Source organism: Mchenga conophoros, linkage group LG19, assembly GCF_057382185.1.
Source record: "Mchenga conophoros isolate Kocher_MC1m ecotype Shallow Benthic linkage group LG19, M_conophoros_male_GT1.1, whole genome shotgun sequence".
In the NCBI taxonomy this organism is placed as follows: Eukaryota; Metazoa; Chordata; class Actinopteri; order Cichliformes; family Cichlidae; genus Mchenga; species Mchenga conophoros.
Genome location: NC_140544.1, coordinates 11,762,904 through 11,777,796, shown reverse-complemented (window position 1 = coordinate 11,777,796; position 14,893 = coordinate 11,762,904). Strand labels below are relative to the sequence as shown.

At 44.6% G+C, this 14,893-nt stretch overlaps 1 protein-coding gene across 4 annotated transcripts in view; it reads right to left on the bottom strand.

Annotated features, from left to right (window-relative positions):
- The window catches only part of prkd3 (protein kinase D3), a 35,802-nt gene that overhangs the window by 18,446 nt on the left and 2,463 nt on the right, over positions 1–14,893 (bottom strand). The window contains exon 2 of one of the 4 annotated variants that reach the window (XM_085257258.1): positions 2,054–2,566. The exons of the other annotated variants lie outside the window; for them this stretch is intronic. Within the exon in view, the coding sequence (XP_085113384.1) occupies positions 2,054–2,173 (120 nt within the window). The 5' untranslated portion in view covers positions 2,174–2,566. The remainder of the gene's footprint in view (positions 1–2,053; positions 2,567–14,893) is intronic. 4 annotated transcript variants of the gene reach the window in all.

The following is a 14,893-nucleotide window of genomic DNA, read 5'->3' as shown; positions in this document are numbered from 1 at the left end:
TGCTCAGACTTTTCAAAGCTCAAAGGAGAAATGCGCTTTGAATACCAGGAACCTGCGCAGCATAACAACACATCTGCACACCTGACACGGCGGAAAAAGTCCAGCGACCCTCAATGAATTTTCAAAGCTGTCCCTACACGGATTGGGAACTGTGACGCTGTAGTTTAACGCCAAGGCAAGAGCCCAGCCTTGATGCCAAGTAGGTTGGTACTGAAGAATCCACCAGCTGTTTCCCCCTGAACCAGGGTCACATTCAATGGGCCACACAGAACAATGCCACTGTGTCCTGGGAGTACCAGGGGTTGGTACAGTGTCTAGGCACAGGACACATAAGACACCTGGTGGCTTATAACTGCCAAGAAACACAGAGAGAGAGAGAAAGCGAGACAGATTGATGGCCTGGGGAAATCACGAGTGTATCACATGACTTGTGTCAACTAAGCCAGAAGGATGAAATGCCTAAAGGTAAAAATGTAAATTCTGCAAAGCAACCGATAACCGATGGTGCTTCAGTCAGCAGTGGAATATAGATGCATTGTAATAAAGGAGCTGGACCCCTGCCCCCAACATGCACTCGGAACTCCCGCTGTGGAGGGGAACAGTGTCCCCCAGGGGAAATTATACGGCAATGGTTTTTTCCACTGAAAGGCCCAACAGTGGGGTGCTTACAAAAGCATTCATGCACTTTCAACAGGCTCATTCCAAGAAAAAATTAAATGTCTTCTAATAACAAAAATTTTCAAATATGGTAGTGTGCAAAAGTCTTGAGCCACCCCTGATTCCCTTTCATTTTATTATGACATTGGCTGCTTTTTCTCCCATTTTCAGTCCATTTTCACAGGAACGTTATGGTTTCCTTGTTAAAGCACCACACAATCATTCGAGCATAAAAAGAGCGCCTAAATCAAGAAATGGACTTAGTACGCATCATTTGTTCTCATGTCTTCATCTGAATCTATGGAAAATGATAAAGATAACACAACTTAAGTCAAACAAATAGTTTTTGGAGCTATTTGCTGAAAACCTGGAGTATCTCAGGATGGTGTGAAATGTGTCCTTAAAAACATGAAAGGAAACAACAAGTGGAGGACAAAAGATGAAACAGCAGGCAGGCTTAAAAACCTACCTACAGCAGCTCAGCAGTATCTGAAGGTCATGTGCTTATGAATAAATAAAAATAAAGCCCAGTAAAGACCAGACACGGGACCTGAGAGATGAGACTTTCATCGGAAACGACTCAGTAGAAGGGGAGGTCAGGAGAGAGCTACAACAGTCAGTTTCTGTAAAGCACGGTGGAGGCGCTGTCATGGTTTCTGGCTGCATTTCATCCCGTGGTGTTGGAGGTGGGCTTATCAGCGTAGAAAAGCACCATTAGATTTTGATCCAGCATGCAGCACCATCTGGAACCTGTCTGATCAAACTGGGAATCATCAGAACAAAAGAAGTTGTAGCATGTGCAGCGACAGCCTGGATGTTCTCTTCCTGTTCTCCAGATGTTCCACTTTTGCACAAAATGCTTGCTGCTCACACGTTAACACTCTCGTTGGCTGACTACCTGTCAGGACAGACGCCTCCCTCCTTATTGCACGCTGGGCTAATTTTCCCCATGACTCCATGAATGACAAATGTATTTCTATTTGTATCCCTACTCCTGCTCAGTCATGACGTAAACCTGTGCACTGACCTCACAACAACAACTACGTGGCAACATAATCCATATATGAAGACTATTTCAGTTATATTCAAACTGCATGAGAAGCTGATTTTGCTCAGTGTAAAAACAAGGCACGCGACTGTAGAACGAAACCTTTCCAGCTCGATGCCTCGGCTGACATATCTACATCCTAATCCTGTCACGCTTTCAGGTGATTAATGCTGTATGGCTCAAACCATCAGCACCAAAGGCGGGAGGAGGGGGGCATCCTTCCTGAGCCGGCTGCAGTGTCACGGTAGGGTTTTCCTCCACCCGCCTGACACGCCTGCACTTGGACACACAAACACACGCACACACAAAAGCTGAGGTTGATGCCCATATCTAGCCAGCTTGAGTCACCTCCTCTTGGCTCCTCGTGCAGCACTTTCCACTGTACAGAATGAGTCCCATTCCAGAGCATCTGCATCTGCAGGCAAGAACATAGCAGCTCCAAGGGCAGAGGACATTACTTTTTTCCATGCCCTACTAAAGTAAGAGGAAGCCTATGGTACAAGAACAATAGACTGGCAGGTTTAGGACAACGTTTTAACAGTTTGTTGTTCTGATCGCAGGCGTAGAGGGAAAGCCGAAGGCCGACCTGCGGGTGGATGAACGTATAAAGCACTGCATTTATACATTCTCTCCTTCCCGCATGTAAAAATAAACCATTCACCTCCAGCGTGTGCCTGTGCACATATACGTCCTTACACACCATCACCCACACATGCTGCTGCATACATTTCCGAAGCCCGTAGTGACTAAGCACGTCTTTTGTCATCTTCGAACGAGAGTCCATTCAGCCGAGCAGCCGCGACCACACACGTACACCAAAGACCCCGGCGAGGAGAAGCTGTGTGAGGTCCACAAGTCAGGCTGGAAAGACAAAGACAAGCTTTTGTTAAACGAACTAATCCGCCATTGATATGCTAAATCCTGCTGTAAGGAAAGAGGGTAAGAGGCAGGAGATGAAGGAAAGAGCAGGACAGATTTGAAATATGGTCCCATTTTATTAGAAGCCAAAAACAAATTATCTCAAGACGGCCAAGAAAAAATGATCTGACTGGAAAAAGAAAAAAGGTGTAGCTTTGAGGAATATTGATGCTTATTCCTATCAGACACAAAATGATAAATGAGTGAAATGAATCACAAGTCGTAGCTCATGTATTCTGTGCGGCTGCTGTACAATTCCTGCACGAGGGCCTCAGTCACAGAGGACAATGAGTTTGTTGTGAAACAGGATGGCGTGCACCTGATTATGTGGTTAAACATTTGTGTTTCGCTGCATGTGAGGGTGAAGCGGCGCTAAGAGCATCGCGCAGGCTCTGACAGATGGCCGCGTGTTCGCAGTAAGGAAAAGCATGCAGCTTGACCTCGGGCTGCCTAACACCTTTATTGGTGTGGCAGCGGGCCAGACAGACGTGGAGGACAGCGACAGTTAAACGTCCAGCTCATCATCGCAGCGCCGGAGATAAAAGTTGGACGATGGAAACAATGCTGCTCGTGTGCAACACGCAGCACTGCACAAGAATGCAGAACTGCAAACCACGGTTATTTTCATCTAGTTGTCATTTTCTTGATTAATCCTTTGATGCTGTGGTTTATGGAAAGTAAGAAAAGTATGGCTAAAGTTTGACAACGCTGACGTGAAACCGCATATTTGTCTCATCGACGCTGCAAAATGTACGGATACTCAGGAAAACTGTAGAACTGTAAAATACGGAATAGCTGACATTATAATTATTATAGCCAATTTCATTCATTCTCATTCCAGCGTTTCAGGGCACCGACACGAGAAGCTTTCTAAATACTCTTCCTGGCAAAAGGATTATAAAATGCCAAAATTTAAAAAAAGGTCCTGTTACATCTGGCATCCCATGGTCATGTGAATATTTCTGGATACTCTGACTCAAACGATTGTGCCATTTTTCCTTATAACACTGCAAATAACTAAATCAGATATGGCCAGAAGCAGGATAGTTTAGAAAAAGCAAACAGAGCCCAGGTCTTCCAGGTGTCCAGATTCTTTCTGCTTTTCTAAAAGTCAAACTTCACCTCCCTACATGAGATATGAGACTGAAGTCGGTTACTATTATTTAGCATTTCAATCAAATGGTCACCTTAAGAGAAACAAAATGCTAGAGCGCACGGAAAACTTTACATCCAGCTTGGAAACTGTAGATGTTTCCTCTGCAATGTCCTTGAGCAGATATGTACTTAAAGGCCAGGGCAGCGTTCTCCGGTGTAAATGTGAAAACTAATGGATTTTCTTATACTGAACCACAGATATGTAAAAACATTACAGAAGCAAAGGGTAAAAGATTATCTAACCTCCAACACAACCTAAAACATTTCATCGGGATCCTTGTGAAACATTTAACCAGAGTCAGGAGGTAAAAGACTCTTGTTTATTTTGCTCGAGGTGGCAAGATAAACACTGTCACAAGATCGGCATGATACAAGGTGCTTTTATTCAGCAGATAAATAAATCTATTGACTGATAACCTTGCTAAGGCACAGATCGCTGTGGCCCAGAGACACCGAACCAGAAGACACAAGACGATGTTTTCTGTTGCTCTGTATCTGAGCGAGCATCATAATGAGAGGCCAATAAGAAAAGACGGCATCTGTTCAAACTGGGTTAACAGCTACAATCCTGACTTGATTCATTCTGATGCGTTGCACATTTAAAAGGCAGCGCGCGCTGTGCCGACGAGCCCCGCAGTCTGTTGTGAAACCGACAGACTGTAGTGAGGATTTCACAAATAGGACAACAGTGTTTTCATGTCAAAACAATGGGGAAACCATTGTTTGACTTTGACGTGCTTTTTAACTCCCACAACAGAGGAAAATACACTTCAATACTTCAACTAGTCCAACGGCTGCATTGGAAAATCCAATTATGTGCTCACACGAATCTTGGAGGAAAGCTGTGTAATTACTTTCTTCGAGTCACATCAAACGCGATGTGGAAACTTTGTTCATTTATTAAAGTCAACAGTGGAATTGTATTTGTTTTCGTTGCACATTATTAATGTAATACCAGGCAATTTTTTTCCACACAGCATGGCGCAAGTCACTCATGCACTGCAAATTACAAGAGCACTAGATGTGGGCAACGACGGCAGCCAAATAATGAATTTGTCACTTGGACGGATGCGTCAGAAGAGGGCATGTTGGAAACACTCTGGCTTTCCACTGTCTTCTGTAACATTATGTGTTTTGGCTCCTCCAGTAACAGTTTCCATTCACTTTAGCTGAATGGATTCACTTTGATGGTGAAGATGTCCTCACAGTATCAAGCTAATTAAGTAACGTGCTTCTTACCAGGTTTATGCAGCAGAGAAAGTCTATCCCACTAAATGCAGGAAGTAAGAAAAGATCTTGCGAGTCAATTCGAGCGTTCCCATAACCACCAATACATAAACAAACAAACACATGAATGAAATTCACATGCTGAACGACACATGTTGCATTGCACCTCTGAGTGATGTCACACACAAGGAGCAAGTGCAGTGGAATGAAAACCCTTTGGCTGCACGAAAGGAGGCGTGACGCTTTTGATATCACGGTATTAAAGGAACAGATCGACAGCCCATCCTGATACTTTCAATACCGGAATCAGGTGGAAAAATCTAGCCTGGATCTGTCCAGGCTGAGCTTCATCTCTTAAAGCTGTAACGTCACTGATTTTCAGGCAACTTCAAAATAAAGCTGGAGACGACCGAGTATAAAGTCGACCGATTTAATAAGGCAAAACATTTTCATATAGGATTATTTCTACATGTTTCAGAGACTCTGTCATCTATACAGAACCAGCATGACTCGACTGAGCTCGAATAAACGGTCCACGATGAATCAGGCGAATGCACAGAAAGTGCTTCGCTTCTGCTCTGCAGCCGGTGCACGAAACCGTCCGAGTGCATGAAACCGTCCGAGTGCACGAAACCGTCCGAGTGCATGCCTGATTTCTATAGCAAAACTGTTTGCTCCTCCGTTTGCATGCACAGGCCAAGAACAACACGCTGCAGCTGGAGGCAGAAGTAAAAGTGGGTTGGAAGGGATTTGAAAGGTACGTGCAGCTGACTGAAGAAGCACTCCCCTCAAATGGTTTACACTCAAGAAGGAATCTTTGCACATTTTTTTCAGATTAAGCAAATGGATCCCACCACTCTCCATAACATGTTCACGATGTGTTGGCGACGTCCGCTCCTTTTCTACTGCAAAAGGAAGACTTCACTGGGGGTAATCGACAGAAGCAGCCGCATGCAACGGAAAGGAAACTCACGTGGTGAATTAGCAGCAAGAGAAGCTGTGACTTTCTCACTCTAGAGGCTGACTAACGTGTTTTCTTCCATGTGGTCGCATACGACTCATGGTTCATTCATAGCTTTTACTGCATGAGGCTGTGTCATCATGGAACACAGCAGCAAGTTTTTCATATTAATAGAAACATGCCTGATTTTGTTTAAATATATCTGACAAATTTCAGCATGCATGACACAGAAACACAGCTCCTTCAAAGCCCTCGCAGCCCCCACTTTGCACAGAAGACAGACTCACTCTGCTTCTTTGTGCGGCCGCAGTTTGACCAGCGTCTCTGGACACTAAACAGCTTTTCACCCTGTGTACTTTCACATAAATCTGCGCCTGGTTTAGCCGTAGCTGACACGCTCTGCAAGATGATGAATGCACGGGTCTGAATTGGTGCCAAACGTACAGATGCAATTAATTCACTGCTGCTTTTCTTGTTTTTGTAGGTGGAAGGCTGTGTGCGTATATCTGTGTATCTATGTGAACATGTGTGCATCTACATTTCTGGTCCGGACTAGGAGGAATTGCAAGTCTAACCACTGAGTTTAGGTCAGCTGCCTGTTCCAGACCACAGCACAGTGGAAAACTCTACACCTGTCATTCTAGACCTCTTTCAATCACCAAGAGACTCTGGGAAAGCTATACCCCTTACCCGATTTACATCAACCACAAAAGCAGAACGTCCTCCTGCTTTTATCAAACGTAGCTGTGAAGCACTCCAAAGAAAATCCTACAGTAATTTCAGCAGGCTCTTCTGGATGTGGAGGAACAATGCCCTTCTATCGTTATTTGGCCTTAAGAACAAAAGCGCTGCAATGAAGTCGAGATAATGGTGGTGAGGTCACTGCTTGGTTACTAGCCACTGTATCCTCGACGAGAGCCAGGCGGCTTCCAACCGAACAACACCAAGTTTTTTTTATACATGCATGACAGAACCTGCCTCATCCCTCTTCAGTGACGCATCTCCAACACGTGTGGGTGTGCGCCAGCAAGCATCTCTGTGTGCGGGTTTTATATGCAACAGCGCCCAGAGGCCAGGCATAGGAGAGGAAGGCTGAGTCACAGGATCTAAGGCCTCGCAGGAAGACAGCAGTGTGATCTAAGACATGCTTGGCCAGGCCCCCGCACGCCACTGATGAGTTATTGCTCCGTTGCGATCCTCAGCCAGCACCTCCACCCCAAAGATATACTGCAGCACATACTCCATCTCCTCTCTGTGACCTGGAGAAGCGAGAGAGGGCCGCCAGATTCACCTCCACAGGGGGCAAATAAACAGGTGAACCTGGGGGGGATTTTTGTGAGATTGATGGCAACTGCACTTTCTCTTGTTCTGCTAGAGCAAAAGGTCAGAAGGTGTGCAATAATGGCAGGATGTAGAAACAGGCTGCTGTTGCTCAACAAAAGCATTAATAATTGCTGTGGGCTCTGCAGCAGAAAGTAGCTCAGGACTAGCTGCATAAGCTTTACTTTATTCCCGAGTAACAGTGAAGAATTGCTTTTACAGACATGCCTTTGTTTCACACAGTTTCGCGTAAATGTACCTCTGAAAAGGGAAAACTAAAGCTAAATAAGCAGTCCGGCCGAATTCCAACACTCTAGCTGTCACCTCCTTCAAAACAGCCACCGAGAGGCAATTTCTCTAAATGTTTAAACACGCAGACAAGAATAATAGCAAGTGCAGGGTAGAGAAAAGCCATTTGAACGCAGGCACACAAAGTGAACGGGCTGTGCTGCTCTGCCGACCACAGCAGATTGGAGAGCAGGAGCAGAGAGAATATGGAAACAGGGAGCGGCTCTGAGGGGAACTAACCAGCAAGCACGGCTGAAGAACGAGACAGAGTGACAAAAGGAGCCCAAATTAAGTGGCTGACTGCTCCCCTTGCATTCAGAAATGTTCAAACAAACCAAACTTTTCTTTCCCTTTTGCCTGGGGTGCTGCTTTTTCATAGATGTGCATTTCTTGAGACGTTTCCCAATTGTAAGTCGGAGAGCTTGTTGTTGTATTCTTGTTGTATCAACATGTAATTTCACTTCCTCTGCCACCTTCCTATCAGTCTGACAGATCACTCTCTGCACTGAGACAGGAAAGGCAAAGAGCGCTGAGAAAACAGCAGCGAACGAGACACTCTGTGACGTGCTCGTGCTGCAGGGATCGATAATAACGCCAAAGTGATACGACTGTACGGCCACTGCATGTCAGTCAGTGACGTGCACACGGTTCTGATGTTAACTGCTAAGGTCACAAACAAGCAACTTTCTGCATTTTCAGTTTACGAGCTCCTCGAGTCAGAGAAGTGACATTAGTGGTTAACTGCGTCGAGCAGACAAATGTGGTGTAGCGCAGAGTCCTCGTCACTACACCGGCTTTATCTGTTTCTCTTCAGCATTTGTCATGCTTGAAGTCCTCTAAGTATGCTGACATTGTCAGCAAGTGCAGTCAAGTTAGAAGCTGGTCAACAGAGGAAGGCCTGTTAATGAATACATGAATAGGTGAAGTAAGACATCCGTTATGCCACGGTAACAAATTTATGAATGGAAACTCGAGGAATCTCTCGGGAAGTGCTCCTAAATCACTTCATGTGGTTGGCTTTGCAAAGACAAAGTCACCAGCATGTACGAGCATTAAATAGCTCTGCGGTGCTCCTGCGTGCCACGTTAATATAATTGCGATGGAGCTCTTTGAGTCCGTATTAGCGGGGATTGGAGCGATGCCACGTTATCTCCCACCACTGGCTAAAATATGATGAAGGACATTTGAGCAACCAAGAAGCACAGACAGCCCAAGGCGAAGCCGTGATTGGTGGCAGAAGTGGCTTCTACTGATGGTTTTGGCACAGAACATCAGCCACGCAGTGCCCACAACCCCCTCTGCACCCCAAGCAGGGACTGCCAAGGGCTGTCCCAGCCTCCCCTGCTCCCTCTCCCCAGAGAGGACCACGCTTCTCCACTCTGTCATTCACTGACTTTTGTGGCCAGGCCCCGTGCTCTGCCTTGCCACTTTACATTTAAAGGAGAGCAAGGCGGTAGAAATGTGCACTGCAGATGGTAGAAATTACTTAGCTCACTTAACTTCAGAGATATTTTTTTTCCTTTTTCTTCTCTCTCTCCCTTTTCCACAAATTACTCCAAGACTGGGGAAATTGATAGATTCCTCGTGCACGTTGGCTTTTGATTTGTACATGGAGGACTTTTGTTCTTCGGCAATCCCATCCTGATATCCATTTAGCTGGCTATATGGCTTTGGAATACGATAGCGTGCCTTCAAACGAACACCAAAATGTTGGGGAAAAGGCTAAAAGCCAAAAGTTTGCTTTACACTGGAGAGACTCGTTTTTCCTTGAGAAGAAGCTCAATGTGCTTTCCAGGAAACGTCTGGCCCTATGCAGATCACACGTGTGATGTCGAGACGTCCTCTGGGGCGAAACATGTCAGCTAGCTTCATAGGAACATTTACATGTGGCCTTATAGCGTCGAAGAAAAGCAGCGAGGGAGACGGTGGTGATTTATTTCCCATGTGTTTCGGTTAGCGCTGGTCGATGTGAACTGCAGCCTCCATTTTCCATCTGTGCACTTCTTTGATGCTGTTTTCACCTCTTATTTCCTTCCCCTTATAACCTGTTTATGTCTCCTCTGCCTTTCTGTCAATGCTTTTCTTCCAGAAGGGGTATTTATGAGTTAGTGATACAAGCAAATAAAATAAACAGGTCTCACATTTGTACTTTATTACTGTAGCTGTAATCCTAAATGTATCAAAGACAGAAAGATACAGAAAGAAAGTGTTTTTTTTTCTTTTCATTTGAAAGTTTTTAAATATGTAACAAACAAGGAAGTAAAAACTGCAGATTAATACGATCGTTTTGTAGCTTCTGTCTAAACCAGCAGTCCCCAACGGACCGGTTTATGTCCGAGATATTTTCACGGACCGGCGTTTAAGGTGTCGCAGAAAAATTCAACAAAGTAAAACCAGTACCAAAAAAAAAGATTTATTCATAACACGGGAAAAGACCCAGGGAAACCGAGTTAACGATAAAACTGATAAAAATGCTGAAAACCATAAATTTCACACCCGTACCGCAACTCTCGCGGCCCGGTACCAAACGACTCACGGAGTGGTACCGGGCCGTGGCCCGGGGTTGGGGACCGCTGACCTAAACAACAGAATTCCTGCTGTTGTCACCAGACCTGCAGTAAACTTCACTGGGCATGTAATGCAGCTAGGCCGGGGTCACAGGGGTCAGCCACATGCAGCTCTTTACTCATTTTCAGCATCTTTTTCAAGCAGTTATGTGAATGTGAATATAGAAATAACCAACGTTGTGGGTTTTTAAATAAAAAAACGCCTAGCTTACTTTAAAATGTTTTCACATGTGCCTTATAGTCTTTTTCATTGATGTGTTAGCTGGATAGCTTCAGTAAAAGTCATATGCACAAACACTGGTAGCGCTCTATGGTGATTCTGTTTCAGTGTTATCAGCCAACATCATCTATTTGGTGATCGATCAGTGTGACTCGAGTCACTCAGAGGCACGCCATAACTTCTCTGTTAGCAACACACGTGTTTGAAATGTTTGTCCAAACCAGCTGATCCGAGTGTAAACGAGTTAAGTGAAAAACATGTTTATGTTCCATCTGTCTGAAAGAAGAAAACTACCAGTTGGTATATCGGAATATCGGATTTTGAAATCAACAAATCAAAAATGCTTCATCGGCTGGGCTCTAAAAGCATGGCATGTTCAAAAAAGTTCTAAATAACAGTGCTAAACAGTGCTGAAAGGTTTGAACTGCAAAGGTGACACACTAATTTACACGTAATCATCTGTTTCACTTTCACCGTGAGGCACAAATATATATTTTTTGGTCAAGAAAAAAAACAGCTCCTTTGGAAAAGGTGTTTTTAAAACAAAAACCACCAAAAAAACAATTATCAAAGCATGATTTATTAAAAAATTCTTAATTATTAATGGCAGTCAAAGAAAAAGTTCAGTATTAACAGGGGGAGCTACATAGACAGCTGTTTGTAGATCTGTGCAGTGCTGACAGGAAGTGCAAGGCAGGAACCTGTTCAGTGTTTTGTCACTGTCATGAGTGCGTCATGTTACGTTCAATAGCTCGGTTTATTGTTTGTAAAGCTCCAGCTCAGTTTGCTGACAGCAGTTTTAGTCATTATTCAAATCTTTCACTGCACAGCATTTTTATAATGTGCCCATGCTTCCTACAGGGCCTCCTGTGCGCTCAGCACAGGACAGATTCTATATCTCGCGGAGCCCGCGGGTATTAAAATGGCTCCATTCCCAGGCCTCGCTGTCCCGTACACGTACGAATGCAGACCAACACAAATCTTCTGCACTGTTGCAACTCAGTCTAATTAATCTTGGAGGAGAATTCTGAGCTGATCTTGTTTTCTCCGCCAGCTGTTACCTTGCATCATGTAAGTGATATTACTCAAAGGTTTAGAGCGATCCAAACCCTTCTGTTTTTATAATACTTTGCTTTTTTCCTGTGTGTTGTCCAACACGGCCCATTTCTGACTCAAAAAGGTCTTTGTCTGGCTAATTACAGAGGCAGCTGCAGAGCTCTGAACCAGAGACTGGGAGTTACAGTGCTGACAAAACCAATGGGGGAACCTGCGGCTGAGGCCTTTCATTGCATTTTCAGCTGTAGTGAAAAAGCATCAACATCCTAAGGGCTAAATTAAAGTATTCATAAAGCTAACATGCTCTCTTTCCATCTCCAGTGCCAAATAAAATCTAATTTCCTTCCTCCTGCTAAACTTTATCGTCGCCTTTGATAGAGAAACTTTTAACTGATGCCAAGTTCCCCTGTAAATTCAAACATATCAAACGTGCTGCTGCCGACATTCATCAGAAAATTCTATTGTTGCACTAAATACAGTTGAACAGGAATGAAAACTAATCTGTGTTAACCGTGAAATCGGCATTACAGCGCTCCTTACAACTTGTCAAATATTCACTCCGACCACAGCAAGAATTTAGCCTCACGCGTCTGAGTTTCATAACACTCGAATCCCACCCATACCCAGGAACATCACATCATCCTCCAAAAATGCCTGGGCAAAGAAGAATGCTCTGTAGCTGACTGGCTCACCAGGCTGACCAGCTGGCTAACTGGGAGTCGTGAACTTTTGTCCCGACGCTGCTCCCTTTGCTGGCTGCTAGAGAGGACTTGGGCGACACCAAACAGGAAGCATTCAACAACTGGACGCTTTGGATGTTTATCTCACGCCATTCATCAAACCCCCAAAACCAGAGGAGTCGGGACCCGGCTGGTGAAACAAGGCTGTGATCAGGGAGCCATCGCGGGGTTAGATCTGGGCTTCTTCGTACCCTGACAGGGGTTGGTCTCCTCCACCCTACGGCTGGCTCCCCTCCTCCTTTCTCACAGTCTTCAAGGAGCCTGGCTTAGGGTTGATGCTCTTGTGCCAAGTGGTGACAATAAAAAAGTTACACTTTTAAGCATTCAGCAGATCGCAAGAGCAGTGACCACAAAAGCTGCTCTAAAAGACTGAACTTATCAGCGTCAGGGTGCGCAAGAATAAGGTTGACCTAACCACTATAAGTTGGTAATTACGAGCCAAACCGCTACTATCAAAACCAACTTCACATCAACACAGAGAACAGAAAGAAAATCTATTCTGTAGAAGCAGCCAAGTCATGTGGTTGGTCGGGTGTTTAGCAGGAAGAAGAATGAGCCGAAGAAAAACTATACAATGCGCAGCTATTATAAAAGGTTGCACGACCCCATGTGAAACAGAGAGACTCATTCAATACTATAAGGATAGTTTACTAAATATTAACCTTTGAGGCATGATTCAGAGCCACAGCTGGACTAGAAATACAGTATATTCCAGATAAAAGTGAGCTCAAAAGGAAAACTATAGCAAAGTAAAGCACTCTGCTGATCAGAAAACAAGTTTTTCATCCTTAAGCTATGATCACAAGCTTTAAGGAGATACCAAAGGAATGTGACTGCAGATTTCACGATACCCTCCTAGAGCAACTGCAGCAGAAGAGTGTTTGTGCAGAGCGATGCGCTGCAAGCATTTTTCTATCTTAAATATTAAAGCACATAACGTACCGATTAGAGACAATATGTGTGTCTAAAGAGGCAGATCACATAAAACCTTCACAACAACCTGTAATAACAGCAATAATTCAAAAGATATTCTGTTAGTGGGACTCATTAAGTCCTGGTTTACTAATCAAGCCGGTCAGTGGGAGATAGGAGCTGGCTGTCTCAAGGGAAAAAACCCTGGCTCAGACAGCAGACAGTAGGGCATCGACTTCTTTATGCTATCTAAACAAAAGAGCTCAAGGACACCGCTGAGAAAGAAAAGTGGATCCAAGTTGCCATCCTGCCCTGCTGGCACAGCGGCCAGACCTGGATGATCAGCACAAAGGTGGACAGACTGTGCAGCCGTTTGAATACAAATGTATCGACTAACAAGACGTCAATGTTATATCCGCTGTGGTTTGTAAGCAACCAGATTCTACACTGAAAGCTCACAACAGCTGACACAGCAGAAAGGCTGACACTGAACTGCACAGATCTGAGTTGGGATAAGCATCCCTGTTTGTTGCATGGCTGAGCGGTGAGTCACTTGGTGAAGCAGGCCAGCTCTCAGCGGAGGAAACGGCACCACAGAGGGGGAATACGCTTCCATCCAAACTCCATCTCCGCGCAGATATTACAACATAAAGTCGAACGCTTTTTCCTGCCTCGGCCGCGCTGACAGACACCTGAAGTTGTGCTGACTGGAGACATCCTGGGACTGCTGTCAACGGCTAGACCGGCTAAGGTCAGAGATCCTCAGCTGGGAAAGTTGGCCGGGATGAGCGGACTCTGTATCGCTCACCGCTGTCATGCATATTCTAGAAAAGAAGGCAGGGATGGACTGAAAGCACACAAGGCCTACAGTCATATTTTCCACTGATATCAAAGCCATATGGCTGGATTTCATGAAATAGTTGAAGCAGTGCACTGCTTCTGGCAGTGTTTAATAGAAGCACTGCACACTAATGTGGATGAACAGACTGGATGTGTTCTGTGGTGATGATGTACAGTATATTATGATGAAAAGATATACAGCGTGGTCAGATGTTTATAGGCTCGCATGACTGCTGGCCATAAATTTTATAATCACCTGGCACATCTTATCAGACTGCCCGCCATCTTTGAATGAACGCATGTGATACAGAGATAAAGCCGGACCTTATCTCGGTTGGATCTCAACTCAAAATGCAGGCGCTGCACTGATTTTCTTTAAGGTGTGTTTCTAAAGCATCGTGTTTCCTCACCTTTTCCTGTTGCACATTCTGCACCAATATGTTACGAGATCCATGCAAATTTGTGCAGCGATGAGATTTTCTGCTCTGTGAACCAGAACTGTTCATAACCAGCTAGCTAGTGAGAATCAGCAGACCTCGTAAAGAACAACAACATTACCCTGCTCCTCTGGAATGTCAACTTGGACAACACGAAGCAAAGGACGCGGGCTCGGCGCACACAGCTCCCGCACAGTCTCCCATTTGTTCCACACAAATTTGCTCCTAATTCCTTTTTTTTTCCTTTTTAATTGTAATTATCATGACTTCAAAGACCAGCGCGGCTCTGACCTACATAAATGTTCAGATTCTAGTGGCTGATGAAAGTGCTTTTTTAATCACCCTCTCTTTTTATGCACTCAATGATAATTACACACACAAATGGAGTAATCATCATTATTTGCAAGAGGTTAAACATGTGCATGCACACAGAAGCCATTTCATTATTCCAATAGGCTTTGCATACTATTAATCCCTCACAACTGTTAAGTACAGCACCTATAAGAGCACCTATAAATGGTTAGAAACACCACACATTTAGCAGATA